The sequence below is a fragment of the Mesoplodon bidens genome, assembly GCF_964165515.1.
Source record: "Mesoplodon bidens genome assembly, chromosome: 1".
Lineage (NCBI taxonomy): Eukaryota > Metazoa > Chordata > Mammalia > Artiodactyla > Ziphiidae > Mesoplodon > Mesoplodon bidens.
This window is the reverse complement of record NC_138176.1, coordinates 151,119,056-151,134,231: the sequence shown is the minus strand read 5'-3', so window position 1 is coordinate 151,134,231 and position 15,176 is coordinate 151,119,056. Positions and strand designations below refer to the sequence as shown.

The 15,176-nt window shown below is 34.8% G+C and overlaps 1 protein-coding gene across 1 annotated transcript in view; it reads right to left on the bottom strand.

Annotated features, from left to right (window-relative positions):
* ARAP2 (ArfGAP with RhoGAP domain, ankyrin repeat and PH domain 2) overlaps window positions 1-15,176 on the bottom strand; it is a gene marked incomplete at its 3' end in the record, with an annotated part of 205,821 nt that overhangs the window by 156,577 nt on the left and 34,068 nt on the right. Inside the window, exons 4-6 of the mRNA XM_081237829.1 lie at window positions 14,306-14,382; window positions 13,479-13,570; window positions 11,653-12,006 (exon numbers count right to left, since the gene is read on the bottom strand). Of these exons, the coding sequence (XP_081093955.1) occupies window positions 11,653-12,006; window positions 13,479-13,570; window positions 14,306-14,382 (523 nt within the window). The remainder of the gene's footprint in view (window positions 1-11,652; window positions 12,007-13,478; window positions 13,571-14,305; window positions 14,383-15,176) is intronic.

The window sequence follows — 15,176 nt, the reverse complement described above, 5'->3', positions numbered from 1 at the left end:
CCATTGCGGAGCACAGGCTCTGGACGCACAGGCCCAGCAGCCATGACTCACGGGCCCAGCTGCTCCGCAGCACGCGGGATCCTCCCAGACCGGGGCACGAACCTGTGTCCCCTGCATCGGCATGTGGACTCTCAACCACTGCGCCACCAGGGAAGCCCTCCATGTAATTTTAAAATACATCTTATAGTTAAATATTTTTAAATGTATTCTTTAACATGTGTGCATTTTGTACCTTCCTATTTAAAAATTCAAATTAATAAATTAAATGTTTCTAAAACTAAATTTATATAAACATGTTTAATCTATTTTGCTCATTAAATGTGTCAACACTCAATTAGTTATTTTCTGCATGTGAACTTCAATACTGAATTCTAATAATTGGCTAATTAAAGATAAGAACTTATACTTAGATCCTTTCTCACAATTCCTCTTTCTAGCAAATGGAAACTTGAATTTAAATTGTTAAACTCAATAAATTAATCAAAATTTCAACTATTGATACATAAAAGGGAAAGCTTAAGAAGCACTGTTTCTAAATTTCAATAAAATTTTAAATTAAAAAAATTGGTGAATAGTAAATTTTTAAGAATTATCTTTCCTTACCAGAGTTAAATATTTTTCTCATGTATTTATAAAAATCTACTTGATACCAGGCAACTAAATCCAGTGTAATTATGTAAAATTAATCAATAATACACAATTAGAGGTTTCTAAAGTACTTTAAAGGCTTTCTCTGACATAAGTTATGTCTTTCCCTTAAATTTCAGTTAACAATTTATTTAGTAAATGTTAAAAAAAAAAGACAAAGTATAAAATACAGTGTCACTCTAGTCTGTGTTCCTACTATCACATGACACAAATTAGAACTGACTAATGGATTATTATACAGAGAAGAGATTTTAAAGCCTGTCAATAAAGAACTTATTTGGCACAGTAATCTTGATAATAAAAACAACACATACAGTGCTTTGTTCTAGGCACTGTTGCAAGCCATATACAAACATTAATTCATTCAGTCCTCCAAACAATCATATGAGGCAAGTAATATTATTATTCCCATTTTACAGATGAAACCACAGAGGAGCTGGCAGGTTAAATAATTTGTCCAAGTCACACAACTGATAAAGATCATTTCTGTGAGTCAAATCCAGGCAGTCTGGTCCCAAAGTCTATGCTCTTAAAAACTACACAAAACAGAGTCTGTTACATTTTATGGCAAAGCACCCTCAATATCCCTTTAGGTGGCAATAACATTTGACCTCTACCCATCTAATATGTGAGTTCAATTCTGCAAAGTGCTTCAGAATTCCTTCGGGAAAAAAAGGTAAAGTAGACGTGAAAAATATTAGCCTAGGTTTTATCCTATTTTGTTTTTAGGGTTCTAAAGGAAAACATTTCTTTGAGAAGCCTTTTTAGAATAATTCATAAGACATGTGTGGTGTTACTGAATGGATTTCTATAAGCACTTCCCTTGAGCTCTAGTAGGGCAGGTTGTGTAAAGTTTCAACTGCTATCGTAAATACAGCCTTGCCACCTGGTGTCAGTTTTTGTTGTGTCAAAAACTGTGTGTCTTAAAAATTCTTTTTTAACAACAGTGTATATATAAACAATTACATCTCTATTTATGAAGTATATACATGAAGGCACTCTGTTTAATTTCAATCCTAAGTGCCAGAAGGGTTTTTAATTTTTTTAAAGATTACATCTTTTAGCTTTAAAAAAACTACAAAATTGGATAAGCATGCTAACCAATGATATTAATTTAAAGTGGCAGAGGCTACCAATCTGTTATCTTCAAATATCACATAACCAAAATGAACCTCAAAGTAACTAAGTCAAATTTATGGCTTTTATTAATCATGGTATTTTAATCATCAAAAAATACTTCTTAATTATTCTAAACAATATCTAAGAAAAAAGATATCATAGACATGCTGTTCCAGATTCACCTGCCTTATTTACATAATCCTGAAGAATTATATGCATATTTTATCTTATTTTCTACTCTAACCCTAACTAGACTCAATATTTTTTAGAACTACTACAATTTCCAAAAGTATAGATTTTTGTTTGTTTATCTAATTACTCATTTTCTATTTAGTTATTTTATCTCATTACTCTTAAGTATGAAGCTTTTAAATGCTGCAGTATTATATGACCCAGCAATCCCACTACTGGGCATATACCTAGAGAAAACCATAATTCAAAAAGACACATGCACCCTAATGTTCATTGCGGCACTATTTACAATAGCCAGGACATGGAAGCAACCTAAATGTCCATCAACAGACAAATGGATAAAGATGATGTGGTAAATATATACAATGGAGTATTACTCAGCCATAAAAAAGAATGAAATTGGGTCATGTGTAGAGACGTGGATGGACCTAGAGACTGTCATACAGAGTGAAGTAAGTCAGAAAGAGAAAAACGCATATTATATGTATATGTATATTATATGGATAAAAGATAAATAATAAGAACCTACTGTATAAAAAATAAATAAATTAAATTAAATTTAAAAAATAGTAAATGCTGCAGTATTAGTTATGAAGTATTTTAAAGACACACATCCAAGGAATTATAATATTTCTAGAAAATATCAGCCTTTTTTTCTAGACTGTATTTCCTTACTTTTAAGTAAACCAAAATGATTGTTTCCAAGATTATATGAACCAAAATGAGTTGGGGCCAAAAAACAAAAACAAAGCAAAAATTTTCTGAAATCCCAGCTTCCATTTCTGCTTTAAATGAGAAAAAACAAATTTTAAGATAAAATCTCAAGTGCTAAAAGGAGTTTTAGAAGCCAATGATAAAGCACGAATTTTAATGTGTGACTTCCAACTTTTACAATATTCACAAAGAGCTTTGTGCTTACATGACATGGTATATGAGAAACCACGTTAAAAGACTCAGACCTCTTTATTTTATGGAGTCATACTCTGTTAAAAAAAAACAAAAAATCCAACATGAAACCAGCTTCTAGTTAAGACGACCAGTGAAAAGTTTGCATTTATCTCTACTTCTCCTGAAACCTCAAAGGATTAAAAAACAAATAAAAATAAATAAATAACTACAAGCCAACACTGACCAGAAAAGTAAATGACAGCATCAGTATCAAGAAATCAGGAAAGCCTAAGAAGGGATAGGAACTAACTCAGGAGGTTTCAGAGAACTGATTGCTAAGCCTGCAAGAGATCAAACTGAGAGGAAAACCAGTTTACTCACAAAATGTCAGAAGGTCTCAGGAGATACAGGCACAAGTAACTTTGGAAGTGACTATGAAGGAGAGGGGGTGCTGAGAATAGAAGAGTTGTTGAAAGGCAATTAAAGAGATAAACTTGCACCCCTCACCACTCCATCCCAGAATCCCTCCCTTATTTCTCAGGTGGAAAATTGCACCTCCTCTTCTTCAACAGGATAATAGGGTTTTATTCACTGGAGAAGATCAAACAGGGGTCTCTGGACTGGGAGACTCAGACAAGGCTAAAGGTAGGGGACAGCATTAAAAACAGTAGAATCACATCTATATCATAAATATTTATACTCAAAGTCCACGTTCCCCTACTGAGCTCCCAAAAAGCCATTAACCACTCTTACCACCCTCAATAAGGAGATTCATTTAAAAGATACTGGCATGAGGAGTCTCCAAGGAAACACATTAGGAAAGCCTAGCAAGATCATCTTACAAGAAATAGATAGAAAGACCCATCAGGGCCTGATCCAACCAGCTCTGTAGGATCTCATTTTAAATGAACAGCCCAAACAGAGAATCATTCATGAAAGGACGAGGCAATAGATACGGCAAACTTCACTGTTGTCTTATTCTAAGAAACAGCCACAACAGCCCCAGCATTCAGCAACTATCACCCTGATCAGCGAGGAGCCATCAACACTGAGGCAAGACTCTCCACTAGCAAAGAGGTTATGACTTGCCGAAGGTTCAGATGATAGTTAGCATTTTTTGGCAATAAATTTTTTTTAATTAAAAAAATTAAAAGCCCAAGATTAACAAAACATTTGAGGAAAACATCTCTGAGGTAAAAGATGGGGAAGAAACCCTCCTCCAAAAAATTGAAAGAAATAGACACTACAGGAAAAGAAAGTTTCAAAACACTTATTAATATCCATAGAAAGATAAGAGAATACATTAAGTTCATGGAACAATAACAGTACATTATAAGATGAACAGTCAAAAGAAAGAAAGTGCTTTCGACATTAAATATAGGACAACAAAAAACAAAAGTGGGTTAGAAAATACAAGCTAAATAAGCTTTCTTAGGGGGCTGTACAATGGTGAAATTGATATATGTATGTATTTTGATTACTTCACAAATTCATAGTCCTGAGGAAGAATTTGTGGATAAATGAATTTTAAGTACATAAAGAACAAAGTAAACCAAAAAGAATCGATAATTATTAACTCCAAGGAAAACTAAAGGTTGCAAATGAAAGAAAAATTAATCATAATATGCTGCAAAGCTCAAATATGAGTAGCATTTACATATATATTAAGAGTATAAAACTAAATACAGATATAACATAGACATTTTATATGGCTACTTTAAAAGAATGATTAGATGGGAACTGTGTCTATGCAGGGGGGACAGTGGGTGAAAATGAATAAACATTATATTCCATGGTAGTGTCTCAACAGCTAATTACTAACACTGAAGAGTCAGAAAGAAACAGTATGAAAAAATTATTAAGATAAACAAAGTAACCCTCAGAATGGGAGAAAATATTTGCAAATGAAACAACAGACAAAGGATTAATCTCCAAAATATACAAACAGCTCATGTAGCTCAATATCAAAAAAACAAATAACCTAATTAAAAAATGGGCAGAAGACCTAAATAGACATTTTACCAAGGAAGACATACAGATGGCCAAGAGGCACATGAAAAGATGCTCAACATCACTAATTGTTAGGGAAATGCAAATCAAAACTACAATGAGGTATCACCTCACACCAGTCAGAATGGCCATTATCAAAATATCTAGAAACAATAAATGCTGGAAAGGGTGTGGTGAAATGCAAACCCTCCTGCACTGTTGGTGGGAATGTAAATTGATACAACCACTATGGAGGACAGTATGGAGGTTACTTAAAAACTAAAAATAGAATTACCATACGACCCAGCAATCCCACTACTGGGCATATACCCTGAGAAAACCATAATTCAAAAAGAGACATGTACCACAATGTTCACTGCAGCTCTATTTACAATAATAGCCAGGACATGGAAGCAACCTAAATGTCCATAGACAGATGAATGGATAAAGAAGATGTGGCACATATATACAATGGAATATTACTCAGCCATAAAAAGAAATAAAATTGAGTTATTTGTAGTGAGGTGGATGGACCTAGAGTCTGTCACACAGAGTGAAGTAAGTCAGAAAGAGAAAAACAAATACCGTATGCTAACACATATATATGGAATCTAAAAAAAAAAAAAAATAGTACTGATGAACCTAGTGGCTGGGCAGGAATAAAGACACAGACATAGAGAATGGATTTGAGGACACAGATGGGAGGCGGAAGCTGGGGCAAAGTGTAAGTAGCATCGACATATATACACTACCAAATGTAAAATAGTTTTGGCTGGTGGGAAGGAGAAACATAGGACAGGGAGATCAACTTGGAGCTTTGTGATGACCTAAGGGGGTGGGATAGAGAGGGTGAGAAGGAGGCTCAAGAGGGAGGGGATATGGGGACGTGTATGCATATGGCTGATTCACTTTGTTGTACAAGAGAAACTAGCACAGCATTGTGAAACCATTATACTCCAATAAAGATGTATTTAAAAAAAAGATAAACAAAGTAAGTAGCAAAAGAAACTACTAAAGAAAGTAGAAAGTGGCTGCCTCTTGTGATAAAGTGGGAGAAGAGGAAAACTGCTTTTTTTCCTCCAGTTTTATTGAGATATAATTGACATACCACACCATATAAGTTTAAGGTGCACAGCATAATGATCTGACTTACATACATCATGAAATGACTATCACAGTAAGTTTAGTGAACATCCATCATCTCATACAAATGTGACATTAAATTTTAAAAAATCTCCTTGTGATGGGAACTCTTAGGTTTTACTCTCTTAACAACTTTCATATAGAACATACAGCAGTGTTCATTATATCTATCATGTTATATATTACAAGTACTTATTTATGTTATAAACTGGAAGTTTGGACCTTTTGACTGTCTTTATCCAACTTCCCCTCTCCCCAGCTATTTTTTTCTTAATAAGCCATGCAGAACTTTCAAATGCTTTAAACCATGTGCTTTTATAACCACTAAAAAACTTAATTTTGAAAGTTTAATGTGAACACATGATTTCTTTACCTTATAGTTGCCAAGGTAAGAACTGACTAGAACTTACTTTTGGTAACATTATCAAAGGTCACCTGAAATGAAATGATGTTCTTCTGAAAAGAAAGCAAGCTGAGGTTTACTGAGCCCTGCTTAAGGGGCTCTGTAGTCAGACCCAATGTTACCTACTTTTCCAACTGATTCCACAGAGGAAGCCTTGACCTTACATTTTTATGTGTGGGAAACAGTCGTTCTGAGACATTGAGTCACACAGCAAATGAGCGATAGCTTGACAATTTTAATTTCTGTCTGATTCCAACACCCTCATTCACTTCTCTGCAGCTAGACTGACTGAAATTAGCCATGTTATTTTAATAAACACTAAAACTAAGAATTTTTTCCTCAAATTACAAATAAAATATGGAAGCCTTTTATTTGCTTGGCATGGTCTTCAAAAGTTATGTGTGATTTGAGAGAAGAGGCCAACTAGTTCACCAGTATAAAAAGATACTTTTTATCAGAGATTTAAGATTCAACTTTAAGTTCAACACAGTGATTGATATAGAAAACCCTGGTCAGATAGACTTGTCAACTTTCCACTACAACTGCTTTTCACTGAAAGGCTGGCCTCAGGACAGCACTCCCACGAGGCTTGAGGCCCTCACACACTTATGGAGCAGGTGGAAAACTGCTCCACTAAAGCAGCCTTGGAGATTCTGGGCACAGGATGGAAAGTCAGCCACTGACAAAGGAACCAACAGTATAAGTTCTGATCTCCCTCCAAGTCATGGGTAGCTTCTAAGTGATCTCTCAATCACTGTTTGGAATTTGACCCCTTTTTTGGTATTTGATCACTGGCTTTTTCATTTTCCCTAGTTCTGTGTTCAACCTGGACATGTAATTCTCTGGCAGTTTCTCCCTCCTGGTCCTAGAGCCTAACTTGTGTCTTCCATAAAATAACCTCAGCTAACCCCTCTATTTATCTCATAGACTTCAGGACATCCAGATATCACCAACATCAGTGCCTTTTCACTCCCTCTAGCCTGAAAAGTATTTCATCTAAAAACACCAGTTGAAACGGTATCCATTTTCCAAAGGTCAGTCAAGCTGCTATTTCTCCTCCTTAGAAGATCTCTGAAGAAATGTTTTCTCAACCCCTCTGTAACCTCATGATTCTGTGCTCTGTGGACCTTTCCATAGCAATTATTATATATTGTCTTTCAAATTTATTTTTATTTGTATTTTTTTCTGCCCAAAGTGGAAGATACAAAAAAGGCCAGGAACACATCTTGCTTATCCTTGTATTCGTCCAGAAATTCTTGAGCATATTATATACACAAATTTCTGAGTTAACCTTGCGTGTTCAGCTCCTGCTGTCCCAGACTCACATTACCACACAATGCTTCTCTATGGTTAAAAACATTAATTTTTTAAAAGAGGAACTTAGCTGAGTAAGAAAAAAGTTCTAAAACATCCTGTCAAGTAAAAATATGAATTCTTCAAGATATATTGCAGTTTTTATAACTATGCTCAGTGCGTGATACCAAACACACAAACATCTTTAGAAAACAGCAGGTTAAAAAGTCAAAAGCATTTCCTAGTTGCAGATATTCTTGGATATTTCAATACGTGGTTCTCCTAGAAGGGGTGTGGCACATTCAACCATGTTCTCTTTGATTTACAGAAACTCACAGGATTCTTCCTCTTAGTTGCATATTCAGGAAATTCTGGAATAAATTCTCTCCAGTCTTCCATATTTGCATCTACTCAGACTTGCTGAAAAGCTTGAGCTTATTAGTTGCAGATAGGAAAGGGGAAGGAAAGAGACTTGTTTTTTTATCTTCAAAACCCAGTGAGGTTTTTTTTTTTTTAACATAGACCATTTATTAAGTTTCTCATCTGCCTCACCTGTTTGAAACACTAACAACAAACCCAAGTTCAACATTTTATCAAGTTTTTTCCATACAATTTTTTAAACCAACAGTATAAGGCTATATTATAATTAGATCATTTGAATAGTTAAATAAATGTTCATACTTTAAGCTCAGCTGGAAATGTTTCCATATTTCTCTAGTTGCATGGTGTTATACAATTATTTTCTTCCTAAATATTGGGCAGTTTTCACATACTGTGCATTGATTCAGAACTGGCATTTCCATTTCAAAGCAAACAGACACTCAATAACATGAAATAAATCCAGATTATGAATTTGATTACTTTGTTTAATGTCACTCATGACTGAGGACAGTTTCCAACACTATTTGGAGAAGGATAACCAAGTATGTCTATTTTTTTTTTTTTCTGTGGCGTATCTTGTGGGATCTTAGTTCCCTGACCAGGGATTGAACCCAAGCCCACAGCAGTGAGAGCACAGAGTCCTAAATACTGGACAGAGCAGGGAATTCCCACTAGTTGTTTTTAAACTGTGTTTTGACAACACATGTACTCACATACAGAAAACAGCACGTTAAAAGTCAAAAGGGTTTCCTCTATGTCTATAGGGGGAAACAGAATTTAAATAAATGCACTGAGAGTTCACTGCTCTGTTAATGTACACCAGCACTATCAACGGCACCAGCAGATTTCCAACCAATACAGTGTCTGGAGTTTAGTTTTTACTACAAGATCCCTATAAATTAAAAAATAGCTGTTTTAGAAAGATTGAAAGAAAAAACGATGACTAATACTAGGTTTTTTTACTAATTCATTCAACAACAAACACTAAGAATATCTACCACTTGCTAGGCAAACTTCTAATTGCTGAGGATACCACAGTAAACAAAAACCAATATAGATGACTGTCCCCATTGAGCATATATGCAACAAATAAATCATCAAGTGTATAAGCTATGAGAAAAATAATTAAGGGAGTGATGGGGTGGTGAGGGAGGGGCAGTGATAATATTAACTTTGGTGTTCAGGGATTCGTGCAAAGGAGACTTTAGAGCAAGAACTTGAGGGAGGTAAGGTACAAGTCATGCTGCTGCCTGGGCACGAGCATTCAGGGCAGAAAGAACAAGTTCAAAGGTACCCGAAGAGAGATCCTGCTTCTTATTATGTCTAGATTTGATAGAATAATAAAGCAGTTTCCTTGTTCTGTAATCTATCAGGTTATAATTTTCGATGTGGGACCCAAAGGAGATGGAGGAAGCTGGTATAAGATTTCAGCCAACCCTCAAATCTGTTTTATGCTACTATGGCCCACAAGCCAAACCTGACCCATTAAATGTGTTTATAAATAAAGTTTTATTGAAACACAGCCTCATTCATCAGTTTACACATTCTCTGTGGCTGCTTTCATGCTACAACTGCAGAGTTGCTGAGCTCCCACAGGCAACATATGGCTGTAAAGATTAAAGTATTTATTATCTGACCCTTTACAGAAAAAGTGTGCTAATACTTTCTCTGTGGAATTCAGAATGCCATCAAAATCAGTGCTACCTGCACCAAAGAGACATGTGACCATGAGTTAAACAAAGCTCAGTAACCTCTGCATAAGGAGTGGGTAGGCATCATTTTGTCTAATTAATGAGCATCTTAAACACCCTCACCATAGCCTACACAGTCTAACTAGAAAAAGGAAAAATGGAGATTCCACTTGTGGTCTAATAAATACATGCTTCTTGGCCAGTTACACATATTTCTTTTAAGTCATAGCAATATAATCATGGAGAAGAACTTTTTAATTTCTTGGTGATATAACAAGCTCCTTTGTTTACTTTCCTAGCTGCATCCTGGTAACCTGGAAAAAGACTCTGAAGTCAGAAAACTCAATTATTTTCTCTAAACTGGAAAAATAAAAATCTCAAAAAATTACAGCCTCTAACCTTAGGCAGGTTCAGAATAGAAAGGATGGAAAGTCAGAGTTCTGATAAAAAGAGAGAGAAAATGTTCTAACTATCCCAGAGGTGGCCAGTAATGGTGAAGCTTTCTCAGTGTGCCTGCAACATAAACATACTAACCCCGTCAAGATCGAGGTACCACCCACCAGAGATCATTCAGGAAACCACAGCTGCTAGGGGCTCTGTACGCAGAATCTGCTAAATCTTCCAGTGATACTTTGAGAGAGCACTGGGATCTCCCTAATCATTTAAATTCTACAGAAATGAAAGACCTGAGACTATTCCCGCGCAATGTTTCATTCCACCAGTGTGTATATTTGAGTAATGACTCATACCGGTGCAATTTGACTATGCATTTACCAATAATACCGATGACTGATGAAAAGCAGACATAGTTAACTACTTTGTCAACCTAATGGAACCAGAAAGGAGTGAGACAAAATATGTGATGCTAAGAAGTTCTCTGCTTCAGTTTAGTCAACATCTAATTTGCTAAAGGGATGCAATCCTATAAAGTATTAATCATGTAATTACTAACCACAAAAGGGTTCAGCTTTTTTTCTCAATTTCTTAAGAAATATCATTCCTTCTCCCACTAGTCAACTGATGCTTCTTCTAGCAATTTTTTTGCTAATAAAATTTATTTTAGGAGAAAACAAGGCTTTCTAGAAATGATGCACCTTTTCAGAGGAAGAGTAGAGAAAACCAGCACAACATAGGGACTCACCACAACAACTACTTAAACAGAAGAGATTTAATCCCTAAATAATTTAATAATTCATGAGGAACATTTCCAGGAAATATTTCAAAAGGACATTCAAAATTCAGGATGTCAGAAAATAATTCTAATTAAACATAATCCCTCCCCAAAGATTTCTCAGTACTGCAAAATGCTTAAGGACAGAAGTTTCTTTGTCAACAACTGAAATGATAAATCTGCTTTTAAAGTATAATATTCAAGGGACTCTGACCTTTTGTGCAACATTCAAAACTCAAAACAATATATCAATAACAGTGAAGCCTTAAATGTAACAGTGACATACTTTCCCCTAACTACAATAAGCCTTGTATTCCCAAACAGAACGCTGTTATAATGTGAGCGAAGAGCGAAGGCCAAACAGTGTGGGCTGAGTAATACAAACTCAATCGGTGCTGTTTTTCTTTGCTACAAATTGAGATAGAGGATAGTGCATTTTGGTGCAAAGTTAGAAACTAACATTAAGGATCTAGATGTGAAATCAGACTTCCAGTTTTAATTTGCTATGCAGAACCTTAACCCAGAATTCCATACAGCACATGGCCCATGCCCCACATTATATCTAAAGAACAGCATTTGCAAAAGCATATTGAAAGTCCCTACAAACTGTCTCTGTATGCATGGGGGGTGAGGAGGAGAGCAACAGCAACCTAGCAGGTTTAGAAATGGATACGCTTGAATTTTTTAAAATATGCCACTTAGGAAAAAAACAACAAAAAAGAATAAATACATACCCTTGGGGACAGAGTTTGTCAAGCCATCCCGATTTAACCTTTCTTGCAGATGATCCATAAAAACAGGCATAGGGAGATATTACATTTGAGGAAATGATTGATGAATCAGCCTTTCCACTTGTTGAGCTTAGTGGATAACTGTGCCTATTAACAGGGATGAAATTCGCTGCTTTTTGAGTCTTAGATTTATATGGCTTTGAATGTTTTCTTCTTAAACTCTGAAAGCATTCATCTACTGTTGAATATTCTGATTCCGAAGCAGAGTCTATAGGAAGATTGTTTTTGTCCTCTCGAGGTATCCAAATATCTTCTACTTTGTCTTCACTTACATTCTCCATCCTGTTATCATATATGCTAAATGGAAAAAGAATGGTTTTAATATTTCCCACAGCTCTATGTGACTTAAGCCATTGGTTACTTTTTCTATTTATAAACAATCAATCACAGAAATTTAAGGCCAGGAAAAGTCGTGGAGTTCAATTAACGCATCTGATAATTTTGGAAACTTCCTGAAAAATAGAAATCTCTCATTATACTAACACATATTTGAATACTACTAGAAGTAGTGTATTTTTTCTTATGTATCATTTAATCTGACCTGTTTATTTTGGGGGTTGGGTGTGAGTGGTAAGGATGGAGACTGCCATATTCTCTGCATCACAATTTAAACGTCTTCACCAGCACCAGTAAGTGGCCAGCCACTTAATGGGCCAGATCATGACCCACTACCTTGTGGAGAGAGGTACTGGAGATCTTATTTCCACATGTTGCCCCTTCTCTGACTCTCCAGTAATTGACTTCAAGGACCCTATGTTCCATCATAATGTAATAAAACAAAGAGTACCTCTGACTGGTGAGAACTTTAGTATTATTTTGCATCACTAATGAGAAAAAAAACTGCACCACATTGCTAAATAGAAAACAAGGAAGGGCCAGGGTACATTCAGAAGGTAAAAGCTGTATAACATATAATATTTACTGGAACACATAGTTGCTAAGTATATTCCTATAGATTTAAGGAATGACAAAACAGATTGGCTCAGCCATTTATGCATAATAAAACTCATTACAAAGAAGTTTTTGCTAATCAATGAAACAGATATGCCTAGGAGTCAAATTACATCCTTCTGGATGTGGTATTCTAAAAATCATTGTCACCTTAAAGGACTTAACTTGGCCCCTTCCACATTCTACATTGTAGTAAGTTCATGTCAAATGCCTACTGAAGATTCTCAATTATTTAGTCTCATCTTAAGGAAACCCTCAACAGTATTAGCCTTGGAGAATAAAGGTTAAAATAGACAAATGTTAGGTAATGATGCACTACATCAAGTGCTAATAAAGCTGAGAGAAAAATAAAATTTAAGTTGGTACCTTACAAACTCTAATCAATCTCATGTGTGATCCAAATAACTGGATAATTTTCAAGCTGCTTGTCAATGCTGAACTTCTAATAAAAGGATACATTACATTTGTAAAAATTCTGCACCTCACATAGTGAGATTTTGGCACTGCCCCTTTCTTCTTCATAGTAAGGTAACTTCCTATCTTTAAAGTGCAAACATGGTCACCACATATTTGTCATTTTGGGAAAGGGAGAATGGTTTCAATTAGGAAAAGACAAAAATAATGTGCTACAGACTATAGAATCGACTTATAGGCTCTAAATTCAATTACTGAAATGAGTGCTGTTGTCAAAAGAAAGGATTTGAACTTACCAATGTAAACTTTTTTCTTAGAAATATAATATGAGCAAGAATTCAACATTGTATATTATATAACATTTTATTCAAAAGAATTAATCATCATCAATCATGTCCTCATACCTTGATTTGACAAAAAATGAGTTTCTTTCAGTAGTTGTTTCTCCTTTGAGTGTTTCTTCCTGGGTCCAAAATTCATTCTTTATGGATCTCTTCTATAAAGAAACAATACACGTTTTTTTAGGGGAGCAATATTCTACAAAGATTCACAGTATCCGGGTTTAGTTTTATTAAACAAACGTCTAATTGTTTAGATCAATTTTCAATAAAAACAATTTAATTAGGGTGACTATATTAAATGGTAGCCTTTTGATCCCTTTTTCAATATTTTATTTAAATCATTAATAACTCATCATTTCAACTAAGAAGAACAGAAGATGCTAAGAATAAAATTTATTTACTTTTACTTTCCCACTTACTTTTTGTCTTCCAACTTCTCTTTCATCATGACCAAGAAATAAAATACCAAAAGAGCACAAGTAGTGGAGAGGAAAGACTAAGTGATAAACGGAATAATTAAGATTTGTAAATAGTTAGAAGTCTGTCTATATTTGGGTATAAGGCAAAGTAAAATCTAGTAGCTTTTGTCAGTCTGCCTTTCCTTTTTACAGGGGTTTGTCTTACTCTTTTTTTTTTTTTTAAGTAACTTGTGGTAAATTTTGAAAACCCACTGATCTGTATTCCTAAAATCAAACTGAAATGTATTTCTGTGATATATTTTTAAAGATATAAAGCTGCCATGATTTTACTGAGCAGAATTTCACTGAATGGAAATTTCTTTCTTCAATATAACACATTCTTCAAACAGCTTAAAGGAAAATGAAGAGGCATATATAGGCAGAAAAGCAAAGAATTGAATATGGAAAAAAATTAAAATGTATGGAACTAACCTTGGAATTTTCTAGTCTCTGGAAGAGAAAGGTCTCTCCATAAGGGAAAATGGAAGATGAATTCTCCTCATTCGTATCTTTTGGGGGAATTATAGGATGAGAATGGAAAGATGTGAATAATGTGAAATATTGTTTTAAAAAAGCATGTGTTTAATTATTTTATAGCAATATCACAACTTAAGCTTTATTCTCTGAGAGTCCAAAATTCTGCTCATAATTCTTACTCTCAAATCAACTCTAAGCACGATTTTCTCAATGTATACACCTCTTACTTCACAACCAAAACACATTACTCACTGTTTCTCAAAGTGTGATGTGTCACATTTGTCCTTGCTAACCTATAGAATCCACATTAATATAAGTAAGCACATTTCCCCATACAATGGAAATTGTCATGGTGTGTTTATAATGTTAATTCCTAAATAAGAGATTAGTTTTAATGGCAGAAAATTAATCTTAATTCTATTATAATTTTAAACAAATGATCATTGAAAGTTCACTAACATAACAGCTAGATGTTATAGCATTCAAAATACCAGAATCCACCTAATATAATCCCTCTAATACCATAACTACTAATGCACCTGTAAGTAAATTATTTCTAGAGAATTTCCACAATCCCTGAGTTACACCGATCTACAAGAAAGAATTCTCAACACTTGCGTTTTCTGCTGTGGCAAATTTTTTTAAAGGTTCAGTAGTCAAGTGTTTGCTAACAGCATTGAGAAGAATGTTCCTGAACTTGTACACGCAGAATTTTCAAAAAGAAAGAAAAGCCTCTGTCAATGAGCAGTTGACCAGAGCAATGTCAACCCTTTCCTGTTACCATGGCAAAATTACTTTCCATAAATCTATGCCCTGTAGTACAGAC